We start from the raw sequence: 15,000 nt of genomic DNA on the forward strand, positions 1-15,000 counted from the left end.
AACTTACAGTAAACTTACAGTAAACACAGTAAACTTACAGAAAACTTACAGTAAACTTACAGTAAACTTACAGTAAACACAGTAAACTTACAGTAAACTTACAGTAAACTTACAGTAAACACAGTAAACTTACAGCAAACTTACTGCAAACACAGTAAACTTACAGTAAACACAGTAAACTTACAGTAAACACAGTAAACTTACAGTAAACTTACAGTAAACACAGTACACTTACAGCAAACTTACAGTAAACACAGTAAACTTACAGTAAACTTACAGTAAACACAGTAAACTTACAGTAAACTTACAGTAAACACAGTAAACTTACAGAAAACTTACAGTAAACTTACAGTAAACTTACAGTAAACACAGTAAACACAGTAAACTTACAGTAAACTTACAGTAAACACAGTACACTTACAGCAAACTTACAGTAAACTTACAGTAAACTTACAGTAAACACAGTAAACTTACAGTAAACTTACAGTAAACACAGTAAACTTACAGAAAACTTACAGTAAACTTACAGTAAACTTACAGTAAACACAGTAAACACAGTAAACTTACAGTAAACACAGTAAACTTACAGAAAACTTACAGTAAACTTACAGTAAACACAGTAAACTTACAGTAAACTTACAGTAAACACAGTAAACTTACAGTAAACACAGTAAACTTACAGTAAACTTACAGTAAACTTACAGTAAACACAGTAAACTTACAGTAAACACAGTAAACTTACAGTAAACTTACAGTAAACACAGTAAACTTACAGTAAACACAGTAAACTTACAGTAAACACAGTAAACTTACAGTAAACTTACAGTAAACTTACAGTAAACACAGTAAACTTACAGTAAACACAGTAAACTTACAGTAAACTTACAGTAAACACAGTAAACTTACAGTAAACACAGTAAACTTACAGTAAACTTACAGTAAACACAGTAAACTTACAGTAAACACAGTAAACTTACAGTAAACTTACAGTAAACACAGTAAACTTACAGTAAACACAGTAAACTTACAGTAAACACGGTAAACTTACAGTAAACTTACAGTAAACACAGTAAACTTACAGTAAACTTACAGTAAACTTACAGTAAACACAGTAAACACAGTAAACTTACAGTAAACACAGTAAACACAGTAAACTTACAGTAAACACAGTAAACTTACAGTAAACACAGTAAACACAGTAAACACAGTAAACTCACAGTAAACACAGTAAACACAGTAAACTTACAGTAAACACAGTAAACACAGTAAACACAGTAAACTCACAGTAAACACAGTAAACACAGTAAACTCACAGTAAACACAGTAAACACAGTAAACTTACAGTAAACTCACAGTAAACACAGTAAACACAGTAAACTTACAGAAAACTTACAGTAAACTTACAGTAAACTTACAGTAAACACAGTAAACTTACAGTAAACTTACAGTAAACACAGTAAACTTACAGTAAACTTACAGTAAACACGGTAAACTTACAGAAAACTTACAGTAAACACAGTAAACACAGTAAACTTACAGTAAACACAGTAAACTTACAGAAAACTTACAGTAAACTTACAGTAAACTTACAGTAAACACAGTAAACTTACAGTAAACACAGTAAACTTACAGTAAACTTACAGTAAACACAGTAAACACAGTAAACTTACAGTAAACACAGTAAACTTACAGTAAACACAGTAAACTTACAGTAAACTTACAGTAAACACAGTAAACTTACAGTAAACTTACAGTAAACTTACAGTAAACACAGTAAACTTACAGTAAACTTACAGTAAACACAGTAAACTTACAGTAAACACAGTAAACTTACAGTAAACACGGTAAACTTACAGTAAACTTACAGTAAACACAGTAAACTTACAGTAAACTTACAGTAAACTTACAGTAAACACAGTAAACACAGTAAACTTACAGTAAACACAGTAAACTTACAGTAAACACAGTAAACACAGTAAACACAGTAAACTCACAGTAAACACAGTAAACACAGTAAACTTACAGTAAACACAGTAAACACAGTAAACACAGTAAACTCACAGTAAACACAGTAAACACAGTAAACTCACAGTAAACACAGTAAACACAGTAAACTTACAGTAAACTCACAGTAAACACAGTAAACACAGTAAACTTACAGTAAACTTTATTCTTGTCGTAACAAAACATTTTTATTGTCAAAGCAGCGCAGAGCAACAGGAGAGACGGTAATGTGGAGGAAACACGTCGCTTTTCTTCCTCTGGAATATCAACCATACTGTGTTTTTGTCTGAACATTCAATCCCTCTCTCTCTCTCTGCCCCACCCCTCTCTGTCCATCTCTCTGCCTCTCTCTCTCTCTCTCTCTCTCTCTCTCTCTGCCCCCCTCTCTCTGTCCCTCTCTTACGGGGCCCCCTTGTGGCCAGGTGACTGAATTCTCATCTGCTTCTGTCTACACTGTCCACGATGTCCCGTCTCACGTTGCCAGATATTTCTTTTGTAAATCTGTTCCGTATGAGCCGACGCCGTGTCAGTCAGCTCAGGTCCTCAGATTCATCGTCTGCTTTCTGTCTGTTCTGTAACAGTCTACAGTATAAACACACGAACACACGAACACAGCCCCACCAGGACGAGGACAAACACATGAATGTATCTCTCCCAAATTATTACAGTATATTTATTCACATATTTCTTACGTTTATTTATTCTTTTATATATATTTATGATTTTCTGTTTAGGAAACTCATCCTGCAGCTGGTCCTGTTCTAGCGTGGAGCAGAAAATATCGTAATCTCTTTGGTATCATCTGGGAAAAACTCCTTCACACTATGCATCGCTAACTGCACAAGCAATAAATCAACGCTAGCTAACAGATTAGCACTGAAATTGCTAAACATCATCACAGATGCTTCAGTATAAACATGTTTGGTGGACTTTGTCTTTAAGAATAATTTAATATAATTGTCCTCCTGAGAGAAGGTTTAACATCAAATCATTATATTTTAACAAAATATCAACACAGCAGCTAATTATCATTAGCAAACATACGCTAACAGTGTGTGCGCTTTAGCACCTTTCAGGCTAACACCTTATGGCACGTAATTAGCGACCATATGCTAACCCTGGCTCCAAGCCATGTTCCTGTGTGTGTGTGTGTGGAGAAATCTACATTACACATAATCTGTCCTGAGGGATTTCTGTTTAACGTCATTTCACGTATTTGTTTATTGATTTATTTGTTAGTATAAATGAGTGAAACTCCGCCCCCTGAGGGTTTTAACTCTTTATTGCTGTTGTTTTTTTGTGCTGTGAAAGTCCTGAAGCTTGATGAAGTCTGTACCGAGTGCTGATTAAATGTGCCGTGAATAAAGAAAGACGGAGTGACGTTGCTTTTGAAAAAAAAAGTCTGACGCTATTCCGTGGACTGTGTGACTGTGAACGTTCCAGAAAGTCGCAGGTTGTTTTAGTTCGTGTTTTTCTTCCTCTAAGCACCCGAACACGCTCATGTCTGTTATACTGAACAGATAATTACCTCCTGAAGTGTGCAGGATTTAAACCCTCACAGTGCTGAACTCCTCACATTTCCTTCAGCTCGGGTAATTACAGCCTTTAAATAATTATGTGTCAAAAAAGAAGATAGAGTGAAGAGGGAAAAACACACACACACACACACACACACACACACACACACACACACACACACACACACACACACACACTCTCTCTCTCTCTCACATACACTCACACACACACACACACACACACACACACACACACACACACACACTCTCTCTCTCACATACACTCACACACTCTCTCACATACATTCACACACGTACACTCACATGCACACACACACACACACACACACACACACACACACACACACACACACACACACACACACACACACACTCTCTCACATACACTCACACATGTACACTCACACACACACACACACACACACACACTCTCTCACATACACTCACACACACACACATACACACTCTCTCTCTCAAGTACACTCACCCACATACACACACACACACACACACACTCACACACACTCACAGAAACTCACACACACATACACACCACACACACACACAAACACTCACACACACATACATTCACACACACTCACAGAAACTCACACACACACTCACATACACACACTCACACACATTCTCTCTCTCACACACACACACACTCTTTACACATGAATCTGGCTGATGTGAGTGATGTGTGTAGTTGAGATGTTTTGAGGATGTCTCAGCATGATCATCAGTTCTTCTTGAATTTCAGCTCATGACATGTTTGATATAACGTTTCTGCTGCTTTGGGGCTCAGAGTGTACCATAACACCAGTTGGTGTAACGACTCCCGCAGCGCTCCATCAGGCTCGGGGAGGGCGGGAAAGTAAGACAAAAGAGAGGAAGAAGAGCAACGAGTGAACATGTGGAAAGTGAGAGATGAAGCTGTGTGTAACGATTCCATTCAACTGCCTTTAGGGCTGTAATTCTGTACTGAAGGAAGTGATGATGATTGGATTTCTAATCTTACACTGCCTCGAGGTGTGTGTGTGTGTGTGTGTGTGTGTGTGTGTGTGTGTGTGTGTGTGTGTGTGTGTGTGTGTGTGTGTGTGAGACGAGGTTAGAAGATCAAATCAGCTGCATTTTGTTTAGCATTATTAAAAACATCACTTTTACACCGAAACATAGCATCATGCTAACAATATATCTCAGAAGTGTATCGTGACATCATTTATCACGATGTCAGTATTATGGTGTCAGATCAGACCACCCTCTGATCAGACCACCCTCTGTCCCTGAAGCTGCTAATAAATATTAACATTTAAAAATTCAAAAATAAATGGACACATGGGCACTGATTCATTTATTTTTAATGTATTTATTTATTTATTTGACTTAGAAACAAATTTCAACCATAAACTTTTATCAAAATGTCTTTAAAAAATACAAAATATTTATTCAAACTTTTGCTAAACGTGTTTAAAGGGAACAATTCTGTAAAAATAATCATGTAAATAATCGGCCAAGACACCTTTATTATCTGACATCTGTTTGTTTATTTTATTTATTTATTTATTTTTATTTATTTATCTTTTCATCCATTTCTAATTTGATGAGTAAAATTTTAACATTTCTTTCAGACATTTAATCTTAAACCTGGAGGCGGGGCCTAATGCTGGAGGCGGAGTTTTTCCTGTCGCCGAACTCAGCGTTTTGTTCGTCATTACACCTCCACAAATCTCGTTAGCTACATTAGCATCATAGCTTCAGTGCTAAACTAAATTAGCACAAAACGTGTCTTGGCTAATTAGCTACATTTGATTCTTTCTGCACTGCCCCCCCCCCCCACATGTCTCTCTTACCCACATTGCATGTCTTTGATTGTCTAAAGATTAGCATAATTAGCCCCTCCCACTTCCTGAAACATGAACGATCAAAATAAGAAGAGGTAAAGTAGTGTCCACAGTCCACCTCATGGACGCTTGACGTTCTTCTGTGTGACAGCGGCTTGTTTGTGTGTGTGTGTGTGTGTGTGTGTGTCTTTGTGTGTGTGTGAGTGGTTTTCATAGTAGTGCTAATTTTGTATCACATTTTACATTCTGTCATAAATTTATGTGAACTGACGTGTGTGTGTGTGTGTGTGTGTGTGTGTGTGTGTGTGTGTGTGTGTGTGTGTGTGTGTGTCTACAGCTCCTCCTTGCGTTTGATGATGAGTTTGCGCACCATCTCTGTGATCTTTGGTCGAAGTTCTTTCACAGACACTTGAGGAGCCCACGCACCAACAACTTTACCGTCCACATCGATCAGATACTTCCAGAAATTCCAGTCAGGCTCCTTCCCTGTGGCCTCTGAGTTAGAGAGAGAGAGAGAGAGAGAGACAGAGAGAGAGAGAGAGAGAGAGAGACACACACACAGAGACACAGAGAGACACAGTGAGAGAGAAAGACACAGATAGAGAGAGACACAGAGAGAGAGACACAGAGAGAGAGAGAGAGAGAGAGAGAGAGAGATCTTTGAGTAATTAGGTTAACTTTTGCTTACGATGTTAGCTTTCGTGTGCTACATTAGCTTGCTCTTGCCATAGCAGACTTTGTAGTGTGTGTGTGTGTGTGTGTGTGTGTGTGTGTGTGTGTGTGTGTGTGTGTGTTACCTGCGAGGTATTTAAAGGCATTGTTGGCCCCGGTCCCCACCACAGCAATTTTGCTGAAGAGCGGAAATGAGACTCCATAAACGCGCCTGACGTAGCTGTCGATCTCTTTATCGCTGCCCGGCTCCTGCTGGCCGAACTGATTACAGGGGAAAGCCAGCACATTGAAATGGTACGGTCCAAAATCCCTCTGCAGCTGCTGAAGATCTGTATAGTGTTCCTCTGTGAAGCCACATTCACTCGCTACGTTTACCACCAAGGAGACCTGATACACACACACACACACACACACACACACACACACACACACACACACACACACACACACAAACACACACACACACCTGTAGATTAATTAAAATTAATCTTAATATAGTGTGAGACACAGAGAGAAAAACAGAAGGGTATGAAGACACACAGACACAAACAAGCAGACAGACAGAGTAATGAATTATCTTATGAATAATTAAAGAGCTCATGCCCCTACATACCCCACACACCCCAAATATACCCCACACATACCCCCAACACCCCACACATACCCACACACAACCCACTCATTCCTACACATACCCCCAACACCCCACACATACCCACACACCCCCACATTCCCATACATACCCACACATACCCCACACATACCTACACACCCCCACATTCCCATACATACCCACACAATCCTACACATACCCCACACATACCCACTCATACCTCACACATACCCACTCATACCCCCTCCACACACACACACACACACACACACACACACACACATACATGAAGTAAAGGTTGTATATTCTTTACCTTCTTTACCACTGTGTGTAATATTCAGATATCAGGTCACAGTGTAACAACCTGAACACTGCACCAGCTATAAACATGTAATAAAATCTACATTTTTAATAAAATCTCAGCTTTAATACAGGAATCGAATGTTTAAGTGCCATTAAGTGTTTCCTCTGATTCACTGTGTAGCTTTTTAAACACTAAATATACACTTTGGTTTAAGAAATGTGTCCGAATATCAAGTTAAAAATGGAGAAAATATTATTATAAATAATGTGTTTAAGATTTATTTGTTAAACTTCAATGTATTCGTATAGCATTTATTTTTTTTAATTTAAGTAATAAAATGTCATTAAGGGTGTAATAACAAGGTGTAATAACACGGTATAATAACAGGGTGTAATAACAGGGTGTAATAACACGATGTAATAACAGGGTGTAATAATACGATGTAATAACAGTGTAATAACACAGTGTAATAACAAGGTTTAATAACAGGGTGTAATAACAGGGTGTAATAATACAATGTAATAACGGTGTATTAACACAGTGTAATAACACAGTGTAATAACGGTGTAATAACAAGGTGTAATAACAGGGTGTAATAACAGGGTGTAATAACAAGGTGTAATAACAGGGTGTAATAACAGGGTGTAATAACACGGTGTAATAACAGTGTAATAACAGGGTGTAGTAACAGTGTAATAACAGGGTGTAATAACAGGGTGTAATAACACGGTGTAATAACAGGGTGTAATAACAGGGTGTAATAACAGTGTAATAACAGGGTGTAATAACAGGGTGTAATAACAGGGTTTAATAACAGGGTATAATAACACGATGTAATAACGGTGTAATAACACAGTGTAATAACAGGGTGTAATAACACTGTGTAATAACAGGGTGTAATAACAGGGTGTAATAATGTAATAATGATGTAATAACAGGGTGTAATAATGTAATAATGATGTAATAACAGGGTGTAATAACAGGGTGTAATAACGGTGTAATAACACAGTGTAATAACAGGGTGTAATAACACAATGTAATAACGGTGTAATAACACAATGTAATAATGGTGTAATAACACAGTGTAATAACATGATGTAATAACACGCTATAATAACAGGGTGTAATAACATGATGTAATAACACGGTATAATAACAGGGTGTAGTAACTTTATTGTCATTAAGGAAATCCATCTGTCATTGTAATAAACACCTGAAATGTTCAGAACCAGCTTTAACCTCCTGGAAATGTTTCACTGATCAATTTAAATGTTATATTAATTCATGAGGTTGTGATTTTTCATGTATTATATAATATTTTAATAAACCAAAATCTAAACTAGTTGCTATAACGTGTTAATGGTGTGTAGTGTTAATGAGGAATAAATGACAGGAATACAGGAAAAATATTACAGGAAAATAAAGGAATAAATCACACATGATGTACTGACTCATGCGCGTGCAGCTCAGAAGTCTGCCACGTAGGCACGCGCACAACAATTAACGCACCGGAACGCAGCCGTGCTTTATGTTAGTACTTTATTAATGCACAGGAAATGTGAAAAACAGCATTATGCATGCTCCAAGAGAAAGGGAAAGTGATATAAAGTAATAAAAAGTGCTTTTTGTCTTCCGTTAGTGACCGAATCCGTCCTGATGTGCGCGAGACTCACCGATCCACGGTATTTCTCCAGAGAAACTAATCTGCCTCTGCTGTTCACCACCTTAAACGTGTAAAAGTCTTTCTGCTTCGCCTCCAGGACGTGACACAGGAGGACCAAAGCCAGCGCTCGGAGGAGTTTCTCCATCTTCCGTGATTTAGCTTCAGCTGCTAACTTTCAGCTCCTCACAGCCTGAGGGACCACTGGCTGCTACGCAACAGACGCGGGTGTTGGTGCGAAGAAACACTGCGCTCCACTTTCGCAGAGATAAATACAGCGCAGTTATCGGACTGGCACTCGGGAGTATGCACAGAAACTGCGCAGTGTTGACCGAAATGACTAAGAAGGGATTTTTATTTTACCAGGATAAATATGGGATTTAAAAAAAAGGAAATATTTGTAAAGTTCGTCGCAAATGTTTTTTTGTAGGGTGGACAATAAGTGTTGGTGATACTTTAGGAGGCAGAGAGGGTGCAGATGAAAGCTAGTGAACCGCAAGGGATATTTTGGGGCGGGGCTTCACGTGGCGTCGGGTGACGTCATCAGAACACACGCGAGGCAGTTCTCCATATTGTGCTGAGTGTTTTGATATGTCACGTGACCATGTTGTGCCTCGTTCTGTGATTTCCACGTATTTTGTGGGCGGGGCTTTACGTGCTATCAAGTGACGTCACAACAACACGCGTTGGGGTACCAATACTTTTGGAGCTGATTGGCTAGCGAGGGTTTGGACATTTCATGTGAATACTGCAGTCATTTAGAAGATTCTATTTATTATTATACTGTAATATTGTAATACACACAGTTCTGAATGCTGAAACCGGAAGTTCAGTCGGTTCCCAAATGAAAACTTTGTCCAGAGTAAATGGGCTTTAAGGAGATGCCCCAGTTCGGGGTAATTAGCATAAAAACCTCAGACCAGGAGCTACGACATCGAATCGAGGAGAAACATGCAATAAAACAAATGGTTAAGGAGAATTAAACACAAACAAACAAACATTTATACATGCAAACAAACAAACACGTAAAAAAAACATGTAAACAAACAACATGTACACAAACGTGTAAACATGCAAACAAACGTGTAAACAAATGAACTTTTTAACCCATAAATATGAGTCATAATATGAGATATAATTAATATCATTATTTATATTTAATATGCAAACTTTGCAATAAAGCTGCTTCTGATTCTGATCATCATTTGGAACTATTTGTGATTCTATTTTTTAGAATAGGGCACTAGAATTAGGACCCGGTTAAATCCAGTGTACACTATGTAGTGAACACGGTGTGAAATGAGACGCGGCCCACGCGCTCATCAGCGCTGACCCTTTTACCCACAATGCACCAGAGCTGAAATTAACATGGCGACCGGGGCCTTGGACGAGCAAAACAAAAACACAAGCGGAGAAACGGGCTGCGTTTAATTGGGGATTCAACCGAAAGTTTGACCGAAAACAAACAAAAGAATCTTCAGATCACTTCATCATACATGCATGGAGTGTGTGCTGCTAATTTATTCGGGATTTCTGAGTGTTGGTGAGTGTTAAAGTGAGTGTTAGCGAGCTAGCGGTTAGCAGAGAAAAGCACAGCTCCGGTTTGTGCCGCACGAAACGAGCCGAAAACACACGTTACAGCTTGTAAACATTATAAACTTTTGTCCTTCTGATCATCTGTTATAACAACGACACGTTAAATAAACAATACGTCCGGACTACAGCGTGTAAAAGTTCACCTTGTTGTGTTAGCATCTTAGCTTAGCATCTTAGCATCTTAGCTTAGCATTGATGTTTTCCTCTGATGTGATAAATAACTGCTGTTCATGTAGGACTGAGGCTTTGGTGTTGACGGCATTCATCCTGACGTGTATTTAGGAGTTCGGGATGAATCGTTTCATTAATTACTGAGTGATTAAAGCAGGGCTTTAGTTTGTTTTGGACCGGAATCTCACCTGATCTGACCTTTTTATAGATCACACTGATGATCATGATAAATGGGAAATAATCCTGTTTTTATCATGACATTTCACTCGGAATCATTTTGGATCAGTTTGCTGGAGGACATTGTATATATGTGTGTGTGTGTGTGTGTGTGTGTGTGTACAGTGTGTACAGTGTGTACAGTGTGTACAGTGTGTACAGTGTGTGTGTTTCTGCATGTGAATGAGCTGGGCTTTTATTGGCTGGTCGCAGTGACGTACTGCACATTATAGTCAAAGCCAAAACTGGAAGTAAGAGTTTAGATTCTTTATAGAATATTGTACAATTTCATTTATTTACTTATTTAGTTATTATTGGCTTCTTCTGAGTTAAAACGTTCAGGACAGGCCACACACCCACAAGGCCACACACCCACAAGGCGTGACTATTTTTATAAGTTTATCATGTGTTATTTAGAATTTTTACATTTTTAGTACTGAAGACTTAAAAAAAAACAAAAAACAACCTTTACGTCTCTCTCCAGGTTTGGACGCGATCGGCCTGCGGAGATCCTGCTCTGTTTTCTTTTAATATTCTTTTACGTTATTTTTTAGTTTTACACACACACACATACACACGCACGTGTGCACACACAAACCGCAGCCTGAGCACTATGGATGACACTAAAAGCCCACTGAAGTCAGGTAAACTGTCTCGTTCGTCTGGGAGCAAGACCTCATCCAGACCGCAGAGGGAGCGAGAGAACGCCAAGGGTCGCAATAAAAACACTGCAGCGTTTAGAGTGAAGGAGGAGGAGGGTCAGAGTGGGCATTCTGGGGGAAAGGGGCTCGGAGGAAGCCCTCAGGAGACAAACAAAAGCAAAGCACGCAGACTGACTGGGAGAACGGGTTCAGGGGAGAGAGGCAGGGGGAGGTCTCAGACTCAGCAGGGGGTCAGGAGCACAAACCTCGCTGCTCCACCCAGTTCCAAGGAGGAGAACCCCACCAACCCCAATAAAACTCCCAGAGCTATGGGCAAGGACAGACACACAGGTGAGTGTGTGTTTGTGTGTGTGTGTGTGTGTGTGTGTGTGTGTGCGTGTGAGAGAGAGAGCTCCTCAGTATGAACCTGACTTGAAAATCCAGCTTTAGCAAGCTAGTGTCTGTGTGTCAATAGACATTGGGTTTGCTGGCTAGCTGGCACGCTAACACTGAGATACTGGAGGAAATAATCACTGCAAAGACAATAATCCTTTTCACTAACTTCCTGTAACTGCAGCTGTTAGTTGGGAAATATGTCTGATGTGACGAAAACGAGTTGATGATCTTTTTTTCATTGTGTTCATTTGTTTATTCAAACGAATTCTGACTCACTGTAGACTTTCCACAGGCAGGAAATCTGTGACATGTAAACATAGAGAAATGTGAATGCTTCCCAAACCTTCTAGTACTAAATGGGTGAAAACGTCACACGTCTGTTCTAAACGTTTATTCCCTGGATGGTGAGGTTTAATTGGATATTAACGGCGATCTGAACGCCGATCTGATCCGTCAGGCGAGGTGTCGGCGAGGCGGCCGGCGGATTGCGCTCCCGACCCTGAAGACGAGATCAACCTGACGTCTGATCAGCAGCTGGGACTGAAACAGGCCGAGGAGAGACTGCAGAGAGACTACATCCACAGACTGACCAAGGTGAGAGCTGCACCGACGGAGCCGTCGTCACACAACTTAACCTAGATCATTCATTCTTCTGTCATCCTAATGCAGATAATCGCTACAAAAAGCACAAAGTAGTAAATAAATAAATGAAAAGAAACTATGTAGCTACATAAATATGTAAATGAACATTGTGTATGTGTGTGTGTGTGTGTGTGTGTGTGTGTGTGTGTATTTCTACAGCAGTCCCCCGATTATCCAAATTTTCAGTATCTATGCAAACTCTGCTCAGTTCACGTGGACAACATCCAGGGTGCTCATAAACACATCAAAGAGAAACGGCACAAGAAGAACATCATGGTAACACACATACACACACACACACACACACACACACACAGAAAGAATGACTGAAGCAGGTATTGCAGTGTTGTTTGTAAAAAGTCACTCACTATGTTTTTTTAAATTAAGTTTCATAAACTGAATCTGACTCTTTTGTCCGTCATCTAAACTGAATGTGGCTCAAACGTCTAAACCTTTAGAAGTCCCATGTGTTTTTCCCATCAACCCTTTCAGCCTGCCAATCAAAAAAGGGGGCGGTGCAGATAGCAGGCAGTGTTTAATAACTTGGTATTATAAACAGCACTGATGTATTTTAAATCTGATATTCACGTGTGTGTCTGTGTGTGTCTGTGTGCGTGTGTGTCTGTGTGCGTGCGTGCGTGTGTGTGTCTGTGTGTGTGTGTAGGAGAAACAGGAAGAAAACGAGCTACGTTCGTTACCCCCTCCATCTCCGGCTCACCTGCAAGCGCTGAACTCTGCTGTGATGGAGGCGGTGCAGGAACAAGGGATCTCCGAGCAGGAGTTCCAGCAGAGACACGTCGTGCTGCAGAGCATGGAGCTGATCATCCAGAGACACCTACCTGGTGTGTGTATATACGCACACACCCGCACACACCCGCACACACACACACACACGTGCTATTGTGTAGTTACCATGCCGTCTCTGTTTCTCAGCATGTTCTCTGCGTCTCTACGGTTCCTGTCTCACACGATTCGCCTTCAAGTCCAGTGACCTCAACATCGACGTGCTCTATCCCTCCGGTGTAAGTGGACATTGTGTCTCACGTCCTCATGCTGGTGGACTTTTAATCACTTCATTTGATCTGTTCACTCTTTGTGTTTCAGATGACGCAGCCTGACGTTCTCATCCAGGTGCTGGACATCCTGAAGAAGAGCGGTTAGCAACACACACTCACACACACACACACACACACACACACACACACACACACACTCTTTACACACACACAGTTTTTTTTACACCTGCTTTACCGTGTCTTTGTCAAAGGAAGAGTTAAATTCATCTTAACCCCTCCCCTCTCCCCTTGTTTATTATTATTATTTGGGAATCCAGACGAATTCTCAGACGTGGAGTCGGACTTTCACGCCAAAGTTCCCGTCATCGTCTGTCATGATGTGTCCAGGTCAGCACAGGGTCTTCTGTTGCTCTTCACACAATAAATCGGTCAGGCTCCTGTACTGAGGGCTTTGTGTCTCTGTCTCTATACAGCGGGTTACTGTGTAAAGTGAGTGCAGGAAACGACGCCGCGTGTCTCACCACCAATCACCTGGCAGCGCTGACCGAGCTGGAGCCTCGTCTGGTTCCTCTGGTGCTGGCATTCCGCTACTGGGCCAAGGTCTGCGTGCACACACACACACACACACACACACCCCTGTCATGTGGAGAACAGCAGGTAACATTTGTAAACCATCTCGTGTGTGTGCAGCTGTGTCACGTGGACTGCCAGGCCGAGGGCGGGATTCCTTCCTACTCCTTTTCCCTGATGGTCATCTTTTTCCTGCAGCAAAGGAAGCAGCCCATCTTACCTGTGTATCTCGGCTACTGGGTAAATAACACACGCACACGTGCGCGCATGCACACACACAACAGGCTAAGAGCAAAAAAATGTGTGTGTGTGTGCAGATTGAAGGGTTTGACGTGAAGCGTGTGGATGAGTATCACCTGACCGCCATTCAGCCGGGGCACTTTGTGGGATGGGAGCACAGACCGGGCAGCGCTAACGAGGGGCGCGACAACAAGAGCAAAAACGATGCCCAAAAACACAACGGGCAAAAATCAGCTGAGAAACAGAACCAGAAGGGCAAGGTGACACACACACACACACACACACACACTCACACACACATCACTTCTCTAATCTAATGTGGAAATTGAAGCTTAATTATATCTAAAACTACTCATTTCTCACAGTTGGATAGATGCTCATGTGTGTATGTACACGTGTGTGTGTGTGTGTGTGTGCGTGCGCGCTTACAGACTAATCTGGTGCTGAAGAACCCGGAGGCTGTTTCTCTCGGTCAGCTGTGGTTGGAGCTGCTGCGTTTCTACACGCTGGAGTTTGCTCTGGAGGATTACATCATCAGCATCAGGGTGAAGGAGCTGCTGCCCCGAGACGCCAAGAACTGGCCACGCCGCCGCCTCGCCATCGAGGGTGAGCTACTAACGAACAGATAACGTCATACAAACGTTTCTAAATCAGAGACTTAACCTGCGAGAGCTAGCTAACGTACACAGCCGACCTGTTCTTTACATTCGTAGTTCTCCGTTGCCTAGCAACAGTGTGTCACACACATCTAACACTGCATTCAAGCCTTCGAGACCGTGGCATGTAACTTTCTACACACGGAGCCAAGATTTCAACCACAAACTTCATTTACATCCAATCTTTTTCAGTCATATGCAAATTAGTCGCAGTGACAAAC

General features: G+C 40.9%; 2 protein-coding genes across 7 annotated transcripts in view; one reads left to right on the forward strand and one right to left on the reverse strand.

The window, feature by feature from the left end:
* Window positions 1-5,664: 5,664 nt before the first annotated feature.
* gpx7 (glutathione peroxidase 7) lies at window positions 5,665-8,844 on the reverse strand. Its single transcript, XM_047807124.1, has 3 exons — window positions 8,649-8,844; window positions 6,184-6,445; window positions 5,665-5,881 (listed from the first exon to the last, which is right to left on the reverse strand). The coding sequence occupies exons 1-3, from the start codon at window positions 8,781-8,783 to the stop codon at window positions 5,718-5,720; spliced, it is 561 nt and encodes a 186-aa protein (XP_047663080.1). The 5' UTR covers window positions 8,784-8,844; the 3' UTR covers window positions 5,665-5,717.
* A 1,129-nt stretch (window positions 8,845-9,973) lies between these two features.
* Window positions 9,974-15,000, forward strand: part of tut4 (terminal uridylyl transferase 4) — a 12,478-nt gene continuing 7,451 nt past the window's right edge. For 4 of the 6 annotated variants that reach the window (XR_007139243.1, XR_007139244.1, XM_027139873.2 and 1 more), the window contains exons 1-12: window positions 9,974-10,178; window positions 11,103-11,610; window positions 12,113-12,249; window positions 12,457-12,573; window positions 12,962-13,139; window positions 13,231-13,319; window positions 13,402-13,453; window positions 13,631-13,700; window positions 13,787-13,913; window positions 14,004-14,123; window positions 14,201-14,383; window positions 14,555-14,729. Coding sequence is in view for 4 of the 6 variants with exons in the window: in XM_027139873.2 (XP_026995674.2) it covers window positions 11,232-11,610; window positions 12,113-12,249; window positions 12,457-12,573; window positions 12,962-13,139; window positions 13,231-13,319; window positions 13,402-13,453; window positions 13,631-13,700; window positions 13,787-13,913; window positions 14,004-14,123; window positions 14,201-14,383; window positions 14,555-14,729 (1,627 nt within the window). In the remaining 2 variants the exon portion in view is untranslated. Of the gene's footprint in view, window positions 10,191-11,102; window positions 11,611-12,112; window positions 12,250-12,456; window positions 12,574-12,961; window positions 13,140-13,230; window positions 13,320-13,401; window positions 13,454-13,630; window positions 13,701-13,786; window positions 13,914-14,003; window positions 14,124-14,200; window positions 14,384-14,554; window positions 14,730-15,000 lie in introns of all 6 variants that reach the window. The other 2 variants (XM_047807081.1, XM_047807083.1) reach the window with 2 other exon arrangements.

The sequence above is a fragment of the Tachysurus fulvidraco genome, chromosome 23 (assembly GCF_022655615.1).
Source record: "Tachysurus fulvidraco isolate hzauxx_2018 chromosome 23, HZAU_PFXX_2.0, whole genome shotgun sequence".
NCBI classification, from domain to species: Eukaryota; Metazoa; Chordata; class Actinopteri; order Siluriformes; family Bagridae; genus Tachysurus; species Tachysurus fulvidraco.

Excerpts from the sequence above, each read along its gene's own strand:
- gpx7 (XM_047807124.1), bottom strand. The coding sequence starts at position 8,783 with ATGGAGAAACTCCTCCGAGCGCTGGCTTTGGTCCTCCTGTGTCACGTC. Across the intron at positions 6,446-8,648 it reads TGGAGAAATACCGTGGATCG|GTCTCCTTGGTGGTAAACGT; the intron begins GTGAGTCTCGCG and ends TGTGTGTATCAG. Across the intron at positions 5,882-6,183 it reads TGCCTTTAAATACCTCGCAG|AGGCCACAGGGAAGGAGCCT; the intron begins GTAACACACACA and ends TCTCTAACTCAG.